This window comes from Pleurodeles waltl, chromosome 4_2, assembly GCF_031143425.1.
Source record: "Pleurodeles waltl isolate 20211129_DDA chromosome 4_2, aPleWal1.hap1.20221129, whole genome shotgun sequence".
Lineage (NCBI taxonomy): Eukaryota > Metazoa > Chordata > Amphibia > Caudata > Salamandridae > Pleurodeles > Pleurodeles waltl.
The window spans coordinates 164,090,477-164,106,945 of record NC_090443.1 but is presented as its reverse complement, the minus strand read 5'-3'; the positions used below and the strand labels follow the sequence as shown (position 1 = coordinate 164,106,945).

Sequence of the window (16,469 nt, the reverse complement as noted above, 5' to 3'; positions counted from 1 at the left end):
CTTTGCAAAAACTGTCCAAATGTAGAGCGCAATGTAAACCAGTCAAATTTTTTGTAAAATTTTTAGTCGACCATAAAAACACAGAAGAATATTAGCAATCTTGTTATTAGTCACAAAGCATTGGTGAAAGTTGTAAATTATTAATTTTGTAAGCTACACTTCTTCATGCAACTAATAGTGTTTTGCTTCTTTGCACGCATTTCCATTGGCACTTAATGCAAACATGACGATCACCACATGTTTAAAAATATATTTTATTTGGATGCTATTGTCCTTTTCTGTAAATGCACAATTCTTATAAGCAAGCCATTTGTTCCTATTAGCATTTGTGACTATTCAACTGACTGAGAAGCTTTATCCAGTTTTCACACCAAGTAGAACAGGTCATTTGAGGTCTAAACTAAAGGGCATATTTATGAGCCTTTTGCACCGCTGTAAATTCACTTTTTGTGATGCAACGACAGCACAAACCTTCAACTCATACTGTATCTGTGAGGCCACGCAAAGCCACTTTGTGTGGCTGTAAATGGCCTCAAAGATATGGAGTAAGCCAAGGCAGCGAAAATCGCTGCAATGCCATACTTTGAGCAAGGGAGTTATTCCATGGGCGTTGCGGTAGGTATTCCCATGCAACGCCCATGGATTTTGACGGAGCCCCAGATTTGCAAGAGCTTGTAAACCTGGTGAAGTGCCAAGGAGAGGCGCAAGGAGGAGAAATATCTTTATTTCTCCTCGTTTTTTCATCTTTCCATGTGGGCTGCATTCTGCAGCCCACATAGAAAGAAGAAAATGCCTCCCATGCTTGTTTTTGTGCAAGAAATGACTCTTTCTGCACAAAAACAATCCTGCCTTCAACGTAGACACACTTGCACCTGGTTACTTGGTTCCTTGCAAATTTGTACTAGCCATGCTCTGCAGTAAGGCTTTTCTTTTTCAATATTTCCATGACTTTTATGAAGTTCTCATCATGCTCTCTTTTGTTCTTACCCAGTATTAAAATATTGTCTTGGAAATACAGAACTTCACCAAGACAGACGCCGCTGACGCCAACCCAAATGGCATCTGTACGTACTGGAAGCGACCATATGGGATTATGAAAGCTGTTATTTTTCAAATTTTCTTCATGTAATGCAACTTAATGGTAGGCTGAAGAGAGATCTACCGTCGAAGACCATTTTTATTCTTAGTTTTGGACAACAACTCAGTAATTTTTGGTAACGGGTATCTGTCAGTTTACCCCCCTCAAACCAACACATAACCTGATCTTACCATTACTTTTTCTTGCAACTGCCATCGGAGACATCCATTCCGATGATTCTGTTCATTCAATTATGCCTGCTTGTTCCAACCTTAACAACTCCTTCTCCATTTCACTCCTCACTATTAATGGTCATTCCTTACTTTGTAAATTGCCAGCACTGCCCCTTCCTTTAGTAAAATCTTATGCTTGAATGCCTCTAACCTTCTGATTCTTCCTGTAAATTCCTCTGGATACTCCCCCCACATTATCTCACCTACATTGTCCTTCACATTCACTGATAAAAATGTTCCTTACTGTTGAATGTCACCTTTCTGTAACCAACCATGGGTATGCTATCTCCAGTGAAAATTTCTGGATTGATATCTGATTTCTTTAGCTCACCTCCTATATGTTTTCCAAACTTTTATTTCCACATTGCCAAGTTAATGATCAAGTAGAGTGACTAAAGTCACTGGAATACCTGCAGCTATTACCTCACACCTAGGCTTACTTCTTGACTCTGTATCACCTTCCAACATTTCATCCTGTATCGTTAAAATGCAGCCATCCTTTCCTGATAAGTCTTTCTCTGAAGTAGACTCCTTTTGTGAATCTGATACACATTTGATACTTTTCTTACTTCTTTTTGTTCCTGCAATTATATGCAAAATACCCTATTAAACCACAATTCCAACACTTTTTATCTCTTGCTTTACATTTCTTACTGTTCATGACTTCCATACCTGTGGCAACTTAAATTAATTTGTGTTGCCCCTTTATATACACTTCTGTTTTTATCTGAAACATTATCTTTCTGTGAATGTTTCTTAAGATTTTTACCATCGATTTTTACCTTAATAGCACATATTTTACTCCTTCATTATTTTCTTGTAATGTCTCTTTTACACATCTGTTTGAGAAGTGGTGTAAAGCCACCACTTCTTTTAAAGTTGCATCTCCACACACCCATAGTCTTTCATGCACTTTTTTGTTGCTTGTATGCATTATAACTTGATCTCTAGTTAACTCCTCTTGTATGATGCCAAGTCTGCATGAAATTGCTAACTTCTTTAGTGCAGATACACAATCATCAATAGTCTCCCTCTGTTTTTGTTTTCTATAGAAAAACGTATACCTATTAATTGCAATGCATGCTGTTGATGAATAATAATTCTCTAAGGGCCACTTGTACAAAGATCCGGTTTTGCGACTCGCAAACTGTGAGTTTTAGAGAATCGCAATTTGTGAGTTGCAACACCGGATGTACAACAGTGTACTTTACACTGTTTGCGATTCCCAATGGGGTCGCAAATGACCTACCTCATGAACATTCATGAGGTAGGTCGCAATTTGCGACCCCATTGGGTATGGCCGCCCTCACACGGATTGTGGCCTACTGGAGACAGCAGACCACCATGTCTGTGACTGCTTTTAAATAAAGCAGTTTTTATTTTTTGAAATGCAGCCCGTTTTCCTTAAAGGAAAACGAGATGCATTTCACAAACAAAAATGGAAAGTTTTCTTTTCATTTTTTCAGTGGGACCACTGCCTGTTCTGAAAAAATATTTTGCTGCCATTCACAAAGGGGAAGGGGTCCTATGGGACCCCCTTCCCTTTTGCGAATGGGTTAGCACCAGTTTGAAACTGGTGCTAACTGCGATTGTTTTGCGACCACATTCGCGGTCACAAAACAATCATACATACCATTTGGATTTGGTATTAGGAAGGGACACCATTGTCGCGCCCCTTCCTAAAACCGAATCACAAAACCCAAACTGCGATTTGGTAACAGGTTACCGAATTACATTTTGGGCTTTGTACATCCCAAAGCGGCCCCTTTGCGACTTGAAAAATGCTTTGTACATCTGGCCCTTTATCCTCCAAAGCATTTTTATTTTTATACACCTCTGTCTCATCAGCATTTCTAGGTTTTTTTTCCATTAGATTATACTGCCTTATGCCTTCCGGTCCCAGTGAATGTCATAAAATACTTTTTTTTGTTTCTGAAGTTAGTGTCTCATTGTCTATGGTTGCCATATAATTACAAAAATAGTCTCTCCTTTCATGCCATGACATTCATGGTTCTCCAGGTTCTAGCAAAAATGGAATGGGTGGTGTCAAGGTGAAGGTTTGTGCTGCACACATTTGTATTTGCCAGTTCCCTCTAATCTTTTGTATGCAAAATAGTATACCCTCTCTCTAAGGGTATTAACTATGACAATAACCTCTTATAACAACACTATGACAAGTCCTATTATTTAAAATTCCAAGGTGTGCCCAGCACCTTTAATGAACACACTGAAGTTGAATATTTCACTCTATATTAATAAAACTGGTGTGCATATCACTGCTGTCGGTGCATGCATGCATGAATGTACTTGCAGTGCGCGATGATCTACACAATGTATAGTTTAAATTCACAAGGTGTGTGCGTCACCGCTCGTGAACACACTTCCTTCAATGTCAGTATCAATGACTCGGTGTGCGTATCACTGTAGATGACACACGTACACAAAATATACAAGCAATGTGTGTGCTGCAGGCCAACATTGTAGTGCTGCTTCCCTTTCCAAGACGGATGCCTGTGACGTGTTACGCTGACCGACCACGCTCCTTGCATCCAAGATGGCTGCCTCCAAAGTGTTATGTCAGACGTCCAAGCTCCTTATCATTATTTCCTTGTATTCTGAGTTCCTCCTCGTGCCATCCTCCGTTCTCCCATGGCACTTCTGTTTGGAAACTGAGCGTTTGAAAGTAATCTCAGCCCTTCCATGCTGCACTTCACAGTAACAAATCCTCCTCGGATCTTTAGTTAATCCATAACAAATCACTTCCACCACATCCTACAATTCTTTGCTGTATTTTGAAAATGCCTCCTCCGTATCATAACTTAATTAAGCATGTTGGTTCTCGCAGATTGGGCACAATCGTCGACACTTTGTAATAAAGATACTTTACCAGTAGTAAAAAAATTATTTTATTGCCAACTCTGCATCATACCACACAGCGATGAACAGGGTCCAGCCTCTCTACCTTTCATTCCCCAACTATCCTATTTAGAACTTTATCACCCCTTACATCACATTCTCCTCTCACTCACATTCTGTTGCTACCTCATACCTTCTATGGTTGTGAAGCAGCAACACTACATACACTTACTAAAAAATATTTGCAAAACAAGTCTCTAGTAAGAGACATTCTGATATACACATGTTGAAGAGACAGAGAGACAGGTGCACAAAGAGCCAGGCATTAAATATAAACATCATCACTTTAACAAAATGCCACACTACAAATGTGCACAAAATTTGTGTCACCCATTACCATCACCAGATTGTCAATTTCTCGTTATGGTGGTAAAAGTCAATTAGAGTAAGCATTCTCTTAGCTTTACACCAATGCCACGAAATAGCCCCAGTCAAAATGTTTTGTGATCTGGCTCATTGAGTTGAATGTAGAAAATGATTAATAAGTAGACAAGGCTAAAACTTTCATAAAGATCTTACATAGCCTTTTTATATCCTTTTTATTGGTGTTGAGCACTTTCTCTTTGTGCGTTTCTGTAGTCTACACAATGGGATGAAGCAAACAGCTTACATACTACAGAAACATTACAGAACGATTTTGGCAACATGGCGAACATTTGAGGCATCTTGCATTTTGGCATTTTTTGCTGTTGCACGAGAAATGGTCTACCATTTTAAAATGTGAAACAATGAACTATTCCAGGAAACTAAGGGACATATTTACAAGTGGCTTGAGCTGCTGGTGCATCACCTTTTGTGATGCACCAGCGGCGCAGACCCATATCTACAAGGCGACACAATGCCACTTTGCATGGCTTTTCATGGCCTTGTAGATATGGAGTAAGGCAATACAGCGCAAGTCACTGTGTTCCTTTACTCTGCTTCATAGAGGCATTCTATGGGAGTTGTGATGGGTTTTCCCATGCACAACCTATGGATTTTGACGCATTCCCATATTTACAAGAATTTGTAAACCTGGGAATGCATCAAAATCGTATGCCTCCCTAGGGGGTACTTTATTTAACTTTAGCAATTTTAACTTTATTTCTCTTCGTTTTTTCCTCTTTTTATGTGTGCTGCATTCTGTAGCAAACATAGAAGGGGGAAAGTGACTCCACTGATTGTTTTCATGGAGGAAGGCGTCCCTTCCTGCACAAAAACAATCTGTCCTACAAAGCAAAGGAGCAAGGGTGCCTGTGTTGGTGCAAGGCAACCAATTATGCTCGAGCGCAGTGAAAGAGGAAAGGATTGTGCTGTATCTTATAGATACGGCGCATTCCTGCCTTTTCTTTTGAGATAGGGCAGTGTGGCAAGAAAGCTTGGGGCACTGCCCTGAGCGCAAATGTTGGAAATATGCCCCTTGTTTCCTTAGTTTCTAATTAGAAAAGCTTCAGCAATAGTGCTAAATCTTTTTTTTCTTTTATTACTAAAGGTACACGAATGCAGCATGCTAAGCCCTTGCTAAAACTACATTGCCTTTACAAAATTATTTAGAAAATAGAAGTATGTCGCATTTTTTTCATTTGGGTTCTTGTAATCTGATTGCTAAATTCCTATGACAGAAGCAGCAAACACTACACAAACGTGAATTGTCTGCATGCTTACACCAGTGAGATAAGGTACAAGGCTTTTCAGAAGGCCATAAGCATTATGTTGTGTCGTTGGCTGTAATTGCGAGCTTTTTTGTAGCAATTGTGGTTGCAAGCTGAAATTCGAACCGCATGCCTGCGATCCAACAGTGTAAGCACCGAGTACATGTGATCACTTGGTGTAAAAGGCCTGATACAAGCTGCATTAGGCATTTTAACAATGTGGTCCCCTCAGGCCTACCTGTCTGAAGAACTCCTCCATGAGGGCCTTGGTCCAGCGGCTGTGTACTGTCCACTGCTTGGTGGGGTGGCTGATGTCTGCTGCATGAAGTAGGAGGGACAATGCTTTGGATTTGTCAATCCTGCGAATCAAAGGAGCATGCAAAAAGTGTTCATTTATTTTGCACACACAAATGAAAAGTTGAAATGCGGGCAGCAAGGCATGCGTGAGAACGTGAAAATCGACCACAGGGTAATACCACAGCCGTTCACACAGCGAGACACAGCACATCATACAAAGTCTGGTGGTTTGCAATTATTGGAACTTTGATAAATGTGGTGATGCCGACTGGAAAGCTAAAAACAAATCTGTCTCGTTTCATAAAATCTCATCTTTCAATAGCATAATTTCTGTCATGAGATTTGATTTTTCAGGCTGAATAATGAAAGCAGCATTTAGATCTGTAGAGGAGTCTAGATAATCTCTAGTTAACCAAGCAGTGTTGTCAGACTAACCACCACCCAAACAACATAAGCACCATCCAATAGTTTCATGCAGCTTAACATCCTGTGATTCTGGGCAAATCACTAAGGGGTTGAGTTAGATCTCACCAAGGGGTTATTCCGTAACAACAGTGACGGATATCTAGTCTGCCAAAATCTAAATACCATTGTTTTCGATGGTATTTAGATGTTGCGGACTGGAACTCTGTCACCGTTGCAACGGAGTAGACTCTCCACAGAGATCAAATCCAGGCCCTTAACATCCCCATGCCTAAAGCCCAAAAGAATTGTCTTCTTGTGTAATGTAACTGATGCCCATGTAAAGCACTTCAATAGCTTTTGGTCAAGTCTGCTATATAAAACTGCAAAGGAAACAAAAAATATAAATGTTTTGCCCACTTCTATCATTGGGCTATACTTGGGCTACATTTTTAGTGATATTTGGGCAACATTTAGGCTCTTTTTTCGCTGGTGGTGATCTTGGGAGACCCCTTTGTTATAAAGCTCCCTAATCTCCTCATTTACAGCAGCATCCACAGTAAAAAATGATTTCAGTTTTCCACTTGGGTTCCATCCAGATGGTGCTCAGATGTGCCACACTTTTGGCATAAATTTAGAATGTGCATGTTTTGGTGTACTTGTCAGAATTTTTTAATGAAATAAAAGGGGAACATATTTGAGAACTCACTTAAAGTGTGTACTAACTTTTCATTCTACAGCATTAACCATAATTTCTATGACAAAATAAATCCTCGCATTTTGTTGCTTTCTATATTAAATGTTTTACATTTTACCAGCTTGATGCAATCAAGATAGCTTCAGGTGCGCCACACTTTTCTCAAAAGTAAGACTGTTGGTTCTCTAGTTGTCCTTCAGAACACTCTGGGAGATTGCAGTAGAACACAAGGGATTCAACTGACAGGCTGCTCCTATCTGAGGTACATGTTTTACTGAGATGTCAGGCTTCATTCTCATATGGCTGAGAAAGATAGTGTGAATTTACAGAAATTATGCTGCCATTTCAGCTTCTGGAGCACCTTCCATAACTTCTGTGGGAAAATCATGAATAAACAGTTTTGTCTCGAACATGATTCATTACATCGCAGCTGAAGGCTTTTTCACAAGGTAAAATCACCTTAGCAACAAATGATTTATATTGCAACCAAAATCAGTTATCACCCTTTATATGTTCTCCTTTTGTGAATCCCAAAACCTGTCATTCACTACAATGCAGTTCAATTGGTGCTATCATGTACATTGGTCCCAAGATGGCTGCCATCACTTTCTGGTTGAAGTGTAGAAAATCAATCAGATCTCACCATGGGATCTGTGCTTAAGCCTTGCCCCCCCATATACACATTTGGATTCCCTTTAATATCTCGAAAACTACTGGAAGGATTTGCACCGAATAACTTCTTTCTGGACCAAAAGCTACCTTTCTGCCAAATTTGGTGTAATTCCGCTCTGCGGTTCAGGCTGTAGGGATCTTCAAATTAAATGTGATGGCAATTAAAATGGGAAACACACCTTTTTTTTTTAGCCCCCTCTTTTCCTTTTTCAGAACTACTCACACACCACTCACACACCCACTCACAGGCCCATACACTAATCACACATCCACTCACTCAGACAACCACTTACACACCCATACAATCACTCACACACACACACACATTCACAGACCCACAGCCACTCACACACCCGCTCACAGACCCACAAAACTGCTCACACACCCACTCACAGACCCACACAGCCACTCACATACCTACTCACACACCCAAAAAACCACTGGTGCACCCAAACAGCCACTCACACAACTCACAGACCTACAAACCACTCACATACCCACTCACAGATCCACACATTACTCACACACCCACTCACACACCCATACACCCACGCACACACCCACTCACAGAACCACACAGCCACTGACATCCCACCACAACTACTCACACACCTACTCACACACCAATATAGCCTCTCACACACTCCCTCACGGACTCCCAGAAACCAATCAAGCACCCACAGAGCCTCTCACACTTACTCACACACCCACAGAACAACTCTTACACCCACTCACATATTCACACAGTCACACATCCAACACACACTCAAACCCCCCCACACACACACACCACACACTCACAAATCCACTTACACACCCATACATTCACTCACAACCACTCACACTCCCCGGTTACAGGGATGCTATTTTTACAAAATAGCATTTAGAAACCATAGAAATGCACTGAATAAACAAAGGTTACGGGGACATTATAGTTATGAAATAAATAAAATATTAAAATCCTTAAAATTCACTGAAAACAAAGGGTCCAGGTACACTATTGTTAGGTTCAGGTTTAACACACACAAAACCATAGAACTTTTGCAGTTATAGTTCTACTTGTCCCAACTAACTATACATTGTGCCCTAAGGTAACTATAACTCATGGCCTCATCATGCACTGCCAATTATCCCACATATTACATCACTCATGACATGTTCTATGACATCACTGATAATCACTACGAGTTATGGTTCCCTTGGAGCATGAGTTATAGTTACTTGGGTGTGACCCTTTTAGCCTTAGACGTAGGCATGTATTAGGTTTGATATTTTCTCCTGTAATATCAATATAAGTGCACTGTTCCACTAGGAAGAGAGAGATATGAGCCAACCAATCAAGATTGGAAGTAGCGACTAAGTACTGAGTGAGTTTAGGAGAGCCCTCAAGCACCCACTTGGGTGACAGGTATCATCATCGGGCTTGCTCCTCGCCAGACTGGTGCTGCAATGTCTGGCGGGCTACCCAGCATTCTGGGTGGCACTCAACCATTGTAAAATTGCTAACAACAAGGGTCTGGGAAAGAAACTGAATAAGGAGCGGAGAGTGTAGAAAAAGAGACAAGACTAGTAAAATTAGCTCTGAACCTGAGCCATTATTTTAATATGATAGGAATTGGGTTCAGGCCAAGATTAAAAACAGTAATATAAGAGTGTTGTTGGAAATAATGTACCATTACACTCTATAGTTAGGGAAGGTAGTTTACCTAATCCGACATGGTCAACATGTTTCGCGTCTATGGTTGGTCACAAAGTGATCCTATGACGCTTCTTCAGGACCGACGAAAAAAAGCCTTTAATTATTATACTACTTCTCCTATGTGTCAGAAATTAACCAAGTGCACATCTAGTCACTTACAGAGTAGAAGACAGAATATGTCTAAGTCAGTTGGTCAATACAGTCGCCCATCCCATATTAGAGATTGGGCTCCCTAGGTCTGCGCTAGCATCAACCAAGGAGAATGAATTCATGTATTCCTCGGTTCATCCAGGAACCTGCCCCCTGCCGCGCGCCTGATATTTTCTCCTACCTACTACCACTTTGCTACATAGTAACTGGTAGGGAAATATATTTTATACGTTTCTATATATATTTTATAAGTTTCTATAAATATATTTTTTTAATGTACAGAATACTGCAGTATTGCCTCAGGATTACTGTGGTACCAAAATTTTTAAAAAAATAAAATGTGTTAAAAAATAAAAAATAAACTGTAGTACCCTATATTTTGTAAATATAGGGTACTACAGTGTATTTTCTATTTTTAACATATTTAAATCTTCAGTAAAAAGTCTAAGCAGTACATCAGTAATACCTAAAAATTACGGCGCTACTTACATTCTTTTTTAATGCAGCTCTGTCTAAACTGCTGTAAGGATGTGGCGAAAATTATGAATATATTTCTCTACCTATTAACACTTTAATGAAGTGGTAATAGGTAGGAACAACATAAAAACCAACCACTTTTCTAGATCTAAGAACCTAACTCAGAACACAGGGAAATGCAGAACACAGACAAAATGTCCCGAAAACAACATGGTTGTCTTTTACCTTTGGTAAAAACTGCCATACCTTGTGCACGTACCACAGTAGAATGAAAACTTATTGTGGTATACCATGGCACAATATATAATTAGGTATTTCCAAAATTATAACTTTAACATTACTTACACTATTCACACATACTACTAAAAAAATACAATTTACAGTGAATAATCTATTTTCCTGCCACATTACAACTACATCGGTTAACACATTTCATACTACATCTGTTTCAATTACTGCACTCCGCTGTATGCTGTTCCACTCTACAACACTCAATTCTATGCTATTACACTCTACAGCACCCAGCCTATGTCACTCCACTGTACACAATTCCATTCTAAGGTAATCCACTGTGTGCCACTCCACTTTACCCTACTCCAATTTATGAGCTCCACTCTACACGACTATGCTGTGCGATATTACACTCTGACTCCAGTGTAAGCCATTACGCCCTTCCACTCTACGCTACTCCACTGTATGCTATTCCACTGTACACAGCTCCACTCCATGATACAATACTCTATGTTATCACACTCTATGCCACTCCACTGTATGCCTCTTCAGTGTATACTACCGCACTGTACTTTAGTCCTCAGTATGCCACAGAGATTTACCCCACTTCATTGTATGTCACTCCACTATACACCAAACCACTCTATGACAATCCATTGTACGCTATTACACTGCACATCGCTCCATTCTATGTAACTCTACTCTACACCACTCCACTCTACCATACTACACTCTATGCTATTCTACTGTGAAACATTTAACTCTACTCCAATCAACTCTATGCTATTCCACTAAATGCCACTCCACTCTGCATGACTACACTGCACGCCGTTAACACTCAATGTTATTCCAGTCTACAGCACTCCCTGGTATGATACTGACCTCTATGTCATTCCTCTTCACACCACTCTACTCTACGTCACTACCTTCTACCCAACTGCACTGTACCACTCTATGACAATCCACTGTACGCTATTACACTGCACATCACTCCATTCTATGCCACTCTTCTCTACATCCCCTCCACTCTACCATACTACACTCTATGCCATTCTACCATGCAACATTCAACTCTAATCCACTCTATTCTATGCTATTCAAATATATGCCAATCCACTCTGCATAACTACACTGTATGCCATTAACACTCAATGTTATTCCAGTCTACAGCACTCCACTGTATGCTACTCCACTCTATCCCATTCCACTTCACACCACTCTACGCCACTACCTTCTACCCAAGTGCACAGTACCCTGCTCCACTTTACAACACTCAACTCTACAGTATTCTACTATACAACACTACACTCTACACCACTGTCTGCCACTCCACTTTACACTGTATACCACTCCAGTCTCCGATATTCCAAGGTACGTCATTACACTGTACCGCACTCCACTCCTGTCCACTCTACACCACTCCAATGTACTCTATATTACTACCTCTATGCCACTCCACTGCACGCCACTCTAATATTTACTATTCCACTGTACGCTGCTTCAGTGTACACCATTCCACTCTAGACCACTCTACTCTACCCCACTCCAATCTACCCCAATCCACTCCAAGCCACTTCACTTTATGCCATTTCAGTATGCACCACTACATGTAAACCACTCCACTCTATGCTATTCCAGTATATGCTACTCTATTGTATGACACTCCGGGCTATGCCACTCCACTGTACACTACTACACCATTCACCAGTAGACTCTACATCATTCAACTGTAGGCACCTCCACTGTATGACACTCCACTCTACGCTATTCAACCCCACGCCACTCCATCCTACACCACTCTAATGTACTCTATTCCACTGAATGCCACTCCATTGCATACCACTCTACGCTACGCCACTCTACTCTACCACTCCAATGTATGTCATTCCACATTACACCACTCTAATCCATGCTATTGCACTGTATGCCACTGCACTGTATGCCACACCATTCTATGCCACTCTACTCTCTGCCAATCCACTCTGCACCACTCCACTCTATGCCCCTTTGGTCTTTGCCACTGCAGTGTATGTTACTCCACTATACAGTACTCCAGTTTGTATCCTACTATACTCTATCCTATTCCAATGTATGACACTCTATTCTATGCCACTCTTGTGTGTGCTATTCCACTATGTGCCATTCGACTCCACATTACAACACTGTACACCAGTAACACTCAACATTATTCCACACCACACCACTCCACTGTATGCTACTGTAATATATGCTATTCTTCTGTACGCCACTTCACAATACACAACTCCATTGTACGCCACTACATTCTCCCCCATTTCTACTCTAAGGCACTCCACTCTATGCTACTCCAATCTACGTTACTCCGCTGTACAACAGCTCACTCTGCCCTACTACACTCTACCCTGTTCCACTGTACGACACTCCATTCTACGCCACGCTAGTGTCTGCTGTTCCACTATATGCCACTCCTCTCTGTCACTAAACTGTACGCCAGTAACACTCAATGTTATTCCACTCAACACCACTCCACTGTATGCCACTCTAGTCTACACTACTACAATCTACGCTATTCCACTGTATGTCCCTCCACTCTAGAACGTCACTCTACACCACTTCACAGTACTCTATTCCACTGCACACCACTACAGTCTACACACTACACTTCAGTCAACAACACTCCCGTCTATGATATTCCACTGTACAACGCTACACTCTACACTACTATGCCGTACTCCATGCCACTCTATGACACTCCAGTGTACACTATTCCACTGACCAGAACTACACTGTACCTCACTCCATTCTACACCACTCTACTTTAAACTACTCTACTGTATACCACTCTACACTATTCCACTCAAAGCCACTCCATCCTTCCCCACTCCAGTGTACACTAGTCCACTGTATCCCCCTCCACTCTATCTACCCACTTGCCATTCCACTGTAAGCCGCTATACTGTACCTCGCTCCACTCTGCACCAGTCAACTGTAGAACACTCCATTGTATGCCACTCAACTGTACATTATTCCACTGTACGCCACCCTACTGTACCACACTCCACATCACTACACTCTACAACACTCCACTGTACACTGTTCCATTGTACACTATTACACTCTACGCCACTCCACTCTTTGCCACTCCACTATACACCACTTCATTCTATGCTATTCCACTATATACAACTCTACTCCACACCACTCCATTCTTCACTATTCCACTGTATGCCTCTCCACTACACACCACCCCCCCTTACTGCACTCAACTACATGCTATTCCACTGTATGCCACTCCACTCTATACCAGTATACTGTAACCCACTACACTCTATGCCACTCCCCTGTATGCTAGTCCAGTCTACCTCACTCCACTGTACACTACTCTAGCCCACAGTACTCCACTCTATGCTATTTCACTCTAACAACTCCACTCTACTCCACTCTACTCTATTGCACTCTACACCACTTCATTGTACATCACTCCACTATATGATATTCCACTTAACATAATTCCACTCTATACCCCTGCACTTTGCGCTAATGCACTGTATGCCTCTACACTCTACTATATTCCACTATATGCCACTCCACTCTACGCCACTCCATTGTACGCTACCACACTCAACTGTATGTCAGTCCACTCTATGCCACTCCACTGCACACTATTCCACTGTACACCGCTCCACTTTACCGCACTGCACTCTATGCCTTCCATTATGCGCTATTCCACTATACGAAACTAGGCTTCACGCTACTAAACTCAATGCTATTGGAATCTACACCACTCCACTCTACCCCACTCCACTGTGTGCCACTCAACTGTACCCTATTCCACTGCTCTCTACTCCACTCTAGGCCACTCCACTGTAGGGCACTCCAATCTATGCCACTCCACTGTATGGTATTCCAATCTATGCCACTCCACTTTACGCCACTCTACTCTATGCTATTTCAATCTATGCTACTCCACTCTACAACACTTCGCAAGAAGCCAAAGCACTCTACAACACTGCAGTTTACAACACTATGCTATACACTATGTCGTAGTCTACTCCACTCTACTGTTCTAGCCTCCACTTAATGACACTCAAATCAACCAAAGTAAACTGTACAATTTCAAACACAGTTTTATCTAGGCAACATGCTATTTGCGATTTGGTGTAATTCTATTTATCTGTTTCAGAGAAATAAAGGTTAAAAATGTATAGATATCTGTTGCCACGCGACTCCTGCAGGATCACGAAGCAAAATAAAGTGTTTTGATTGGCTGAGCTCACATGAGTTCAGAAAGAACGAGCAATGTGATTTGGCAGCCGCAACATGAATAGAAATGTTGTGGCCACAATTAAAGGACACTAACATGCCTCCTAGCATGTTATTGTTATATAGATTTAGGACTCTGTCCTTGTGTCCAGACTCTAAATAAAAATAACATTCTAGAGGGCATGGTTGGGGTACATTGAATCCCTTCCAGTTATGGGAGTTCATAGATGGACCTCCCCAAGGCGACCAATGAAAACTGTATTTTTTTTATGGTACTCTAAAAACCCACTAATACACCTACTATTTGCACTTTGCACCTTGTGCTGAAGATGTAGTGTATACTCTGCTTCTGCCAAAGAGCCATGCCAAATTAGGTGTGCTAGCTCCTACTACGTAAACTGGACATTTCATACACAATTTTTTAATGGAAAGCCCAGTCCTTTGTCAAACCCATGCCCAATTAGGTGTACAAGCTCCTGCTCCCCACACCCAAGGCTTTATACAGAGGTCTTCATGGAGAGCCCACTCGCAGTAGATTTTCACACCCTCTTAAGAAGCCCAGGCACTACAACACACATTGTGCGCCTTGTACAGAGGACCTCACATGAATCACACTCTCTCCAGACACCCAAGCCCCCTTAGGTGCTGAAGAACCTCCTCTGCACATCTTTTGCATTGTACAGAAGTCTTCACAACCCACTTTCTACACACACCTATGCCCCCTTGGTTGGGCAAGCCCAGACTATGCCATCTTACATCTTGTTTGAAGACATTGCAGAGAGTCCACTCACCCTACAACTTTGACAGAAGACCTCACTTACAGCCCACACCATTGAGTGAGCCATGGTCCATTAGGTGTGCTAGCAGAGGATCATGCTTTCGTACATATCTTTCCTGCTTCGCTGTGAGAGGTGCATGAAACTACACAGGTGATTCCGGGAGGATCAGCTGTGTACAAAGCTCATCTGTTTCTTGTGAATTAGTGCAGGAATCACTTTTTTTAGGTACTGTGCAAGAACAATAGCCAGAATTTTCATGTCACTGTTATTCATGCAAGCACTTTAGCCAGAATTTTCATATCACTATTATTAAGTGATATAAGTCCATAACTTCCATGTTCCCCGGCTCCTTTTTCTGGTTTGGGGATTACGGAAATCAATCCTCTGTTAAGATCAAGCGGCTGACCCCCTAGCTCCATTGCATGTCTAAACACTCTACCTAGAAGGGGGATCGAGACAGGAGAAGTCATTTCATAGAAGCCTCAGGGAACTCCGTCTTTCCCCAGAGCTTTGCCAGTTGGCATTGATTTGATGGCCTCTGCAAATTCTCCATCTGTAACAAGCAAAACTAACTGTTCTTTTGAGTAACATCAGAAGGGTTTTCGATGTGTAGTAGGAGGTATAGAATGAGGTGAATTCTTGCGTAAAATATCAGAGGGAAGTGATAATAGTTCTTTATGATGCTGGAGGATCCCAGTGACGGCTGAGGGAGTCTCTCTTTTTTTTCAGCTGGACTGACAGAAGCCTACAAGCTCTTTCTCCATGTTCATATTAAGATAGTGAACAGCCTTTTCCACTTGCAAAGTAAAGAGTTTATTTAGTTCATATTTCTTGGAGAGAAGTTGCTGGAGTGTGACATTATCCAGGCTATCACAGTAACAGCACGTACAGGAGCATAATATCTGTCTCTAACAATGCGTGCTGTTCCTTCATTTATTTACATGCAGTAGAAGACTCTCTAAACA

General features: G+C 41.5%; 1 protein-coding gene across 3 annotated transcripts in view; it reads right to left on the bottom strand.

Moving 5' to 3' along the window:
- Window positions 1–16,469, bottom strand: part of PDE1B (phosphodiesterase 1B) — a 1,852,897-nt gene that overhangs the window by 116,137 nt on the left and 1,720,291 nt on the right. For all 3 annotated transcript variants that reach the window (XM_069231031.1, XM_069231030.1, XM_069231029.1), the window contains one exon: window positions 6,097–6,217. In XM_069231031.1, coding sequence (XP_069087132.1) covers window positions 6,097–6,217 — 121 coding nt within the window. The remainder of the gene's footprint in view (window positions 1–6,096; window positions 6,218–16,469) is intronic.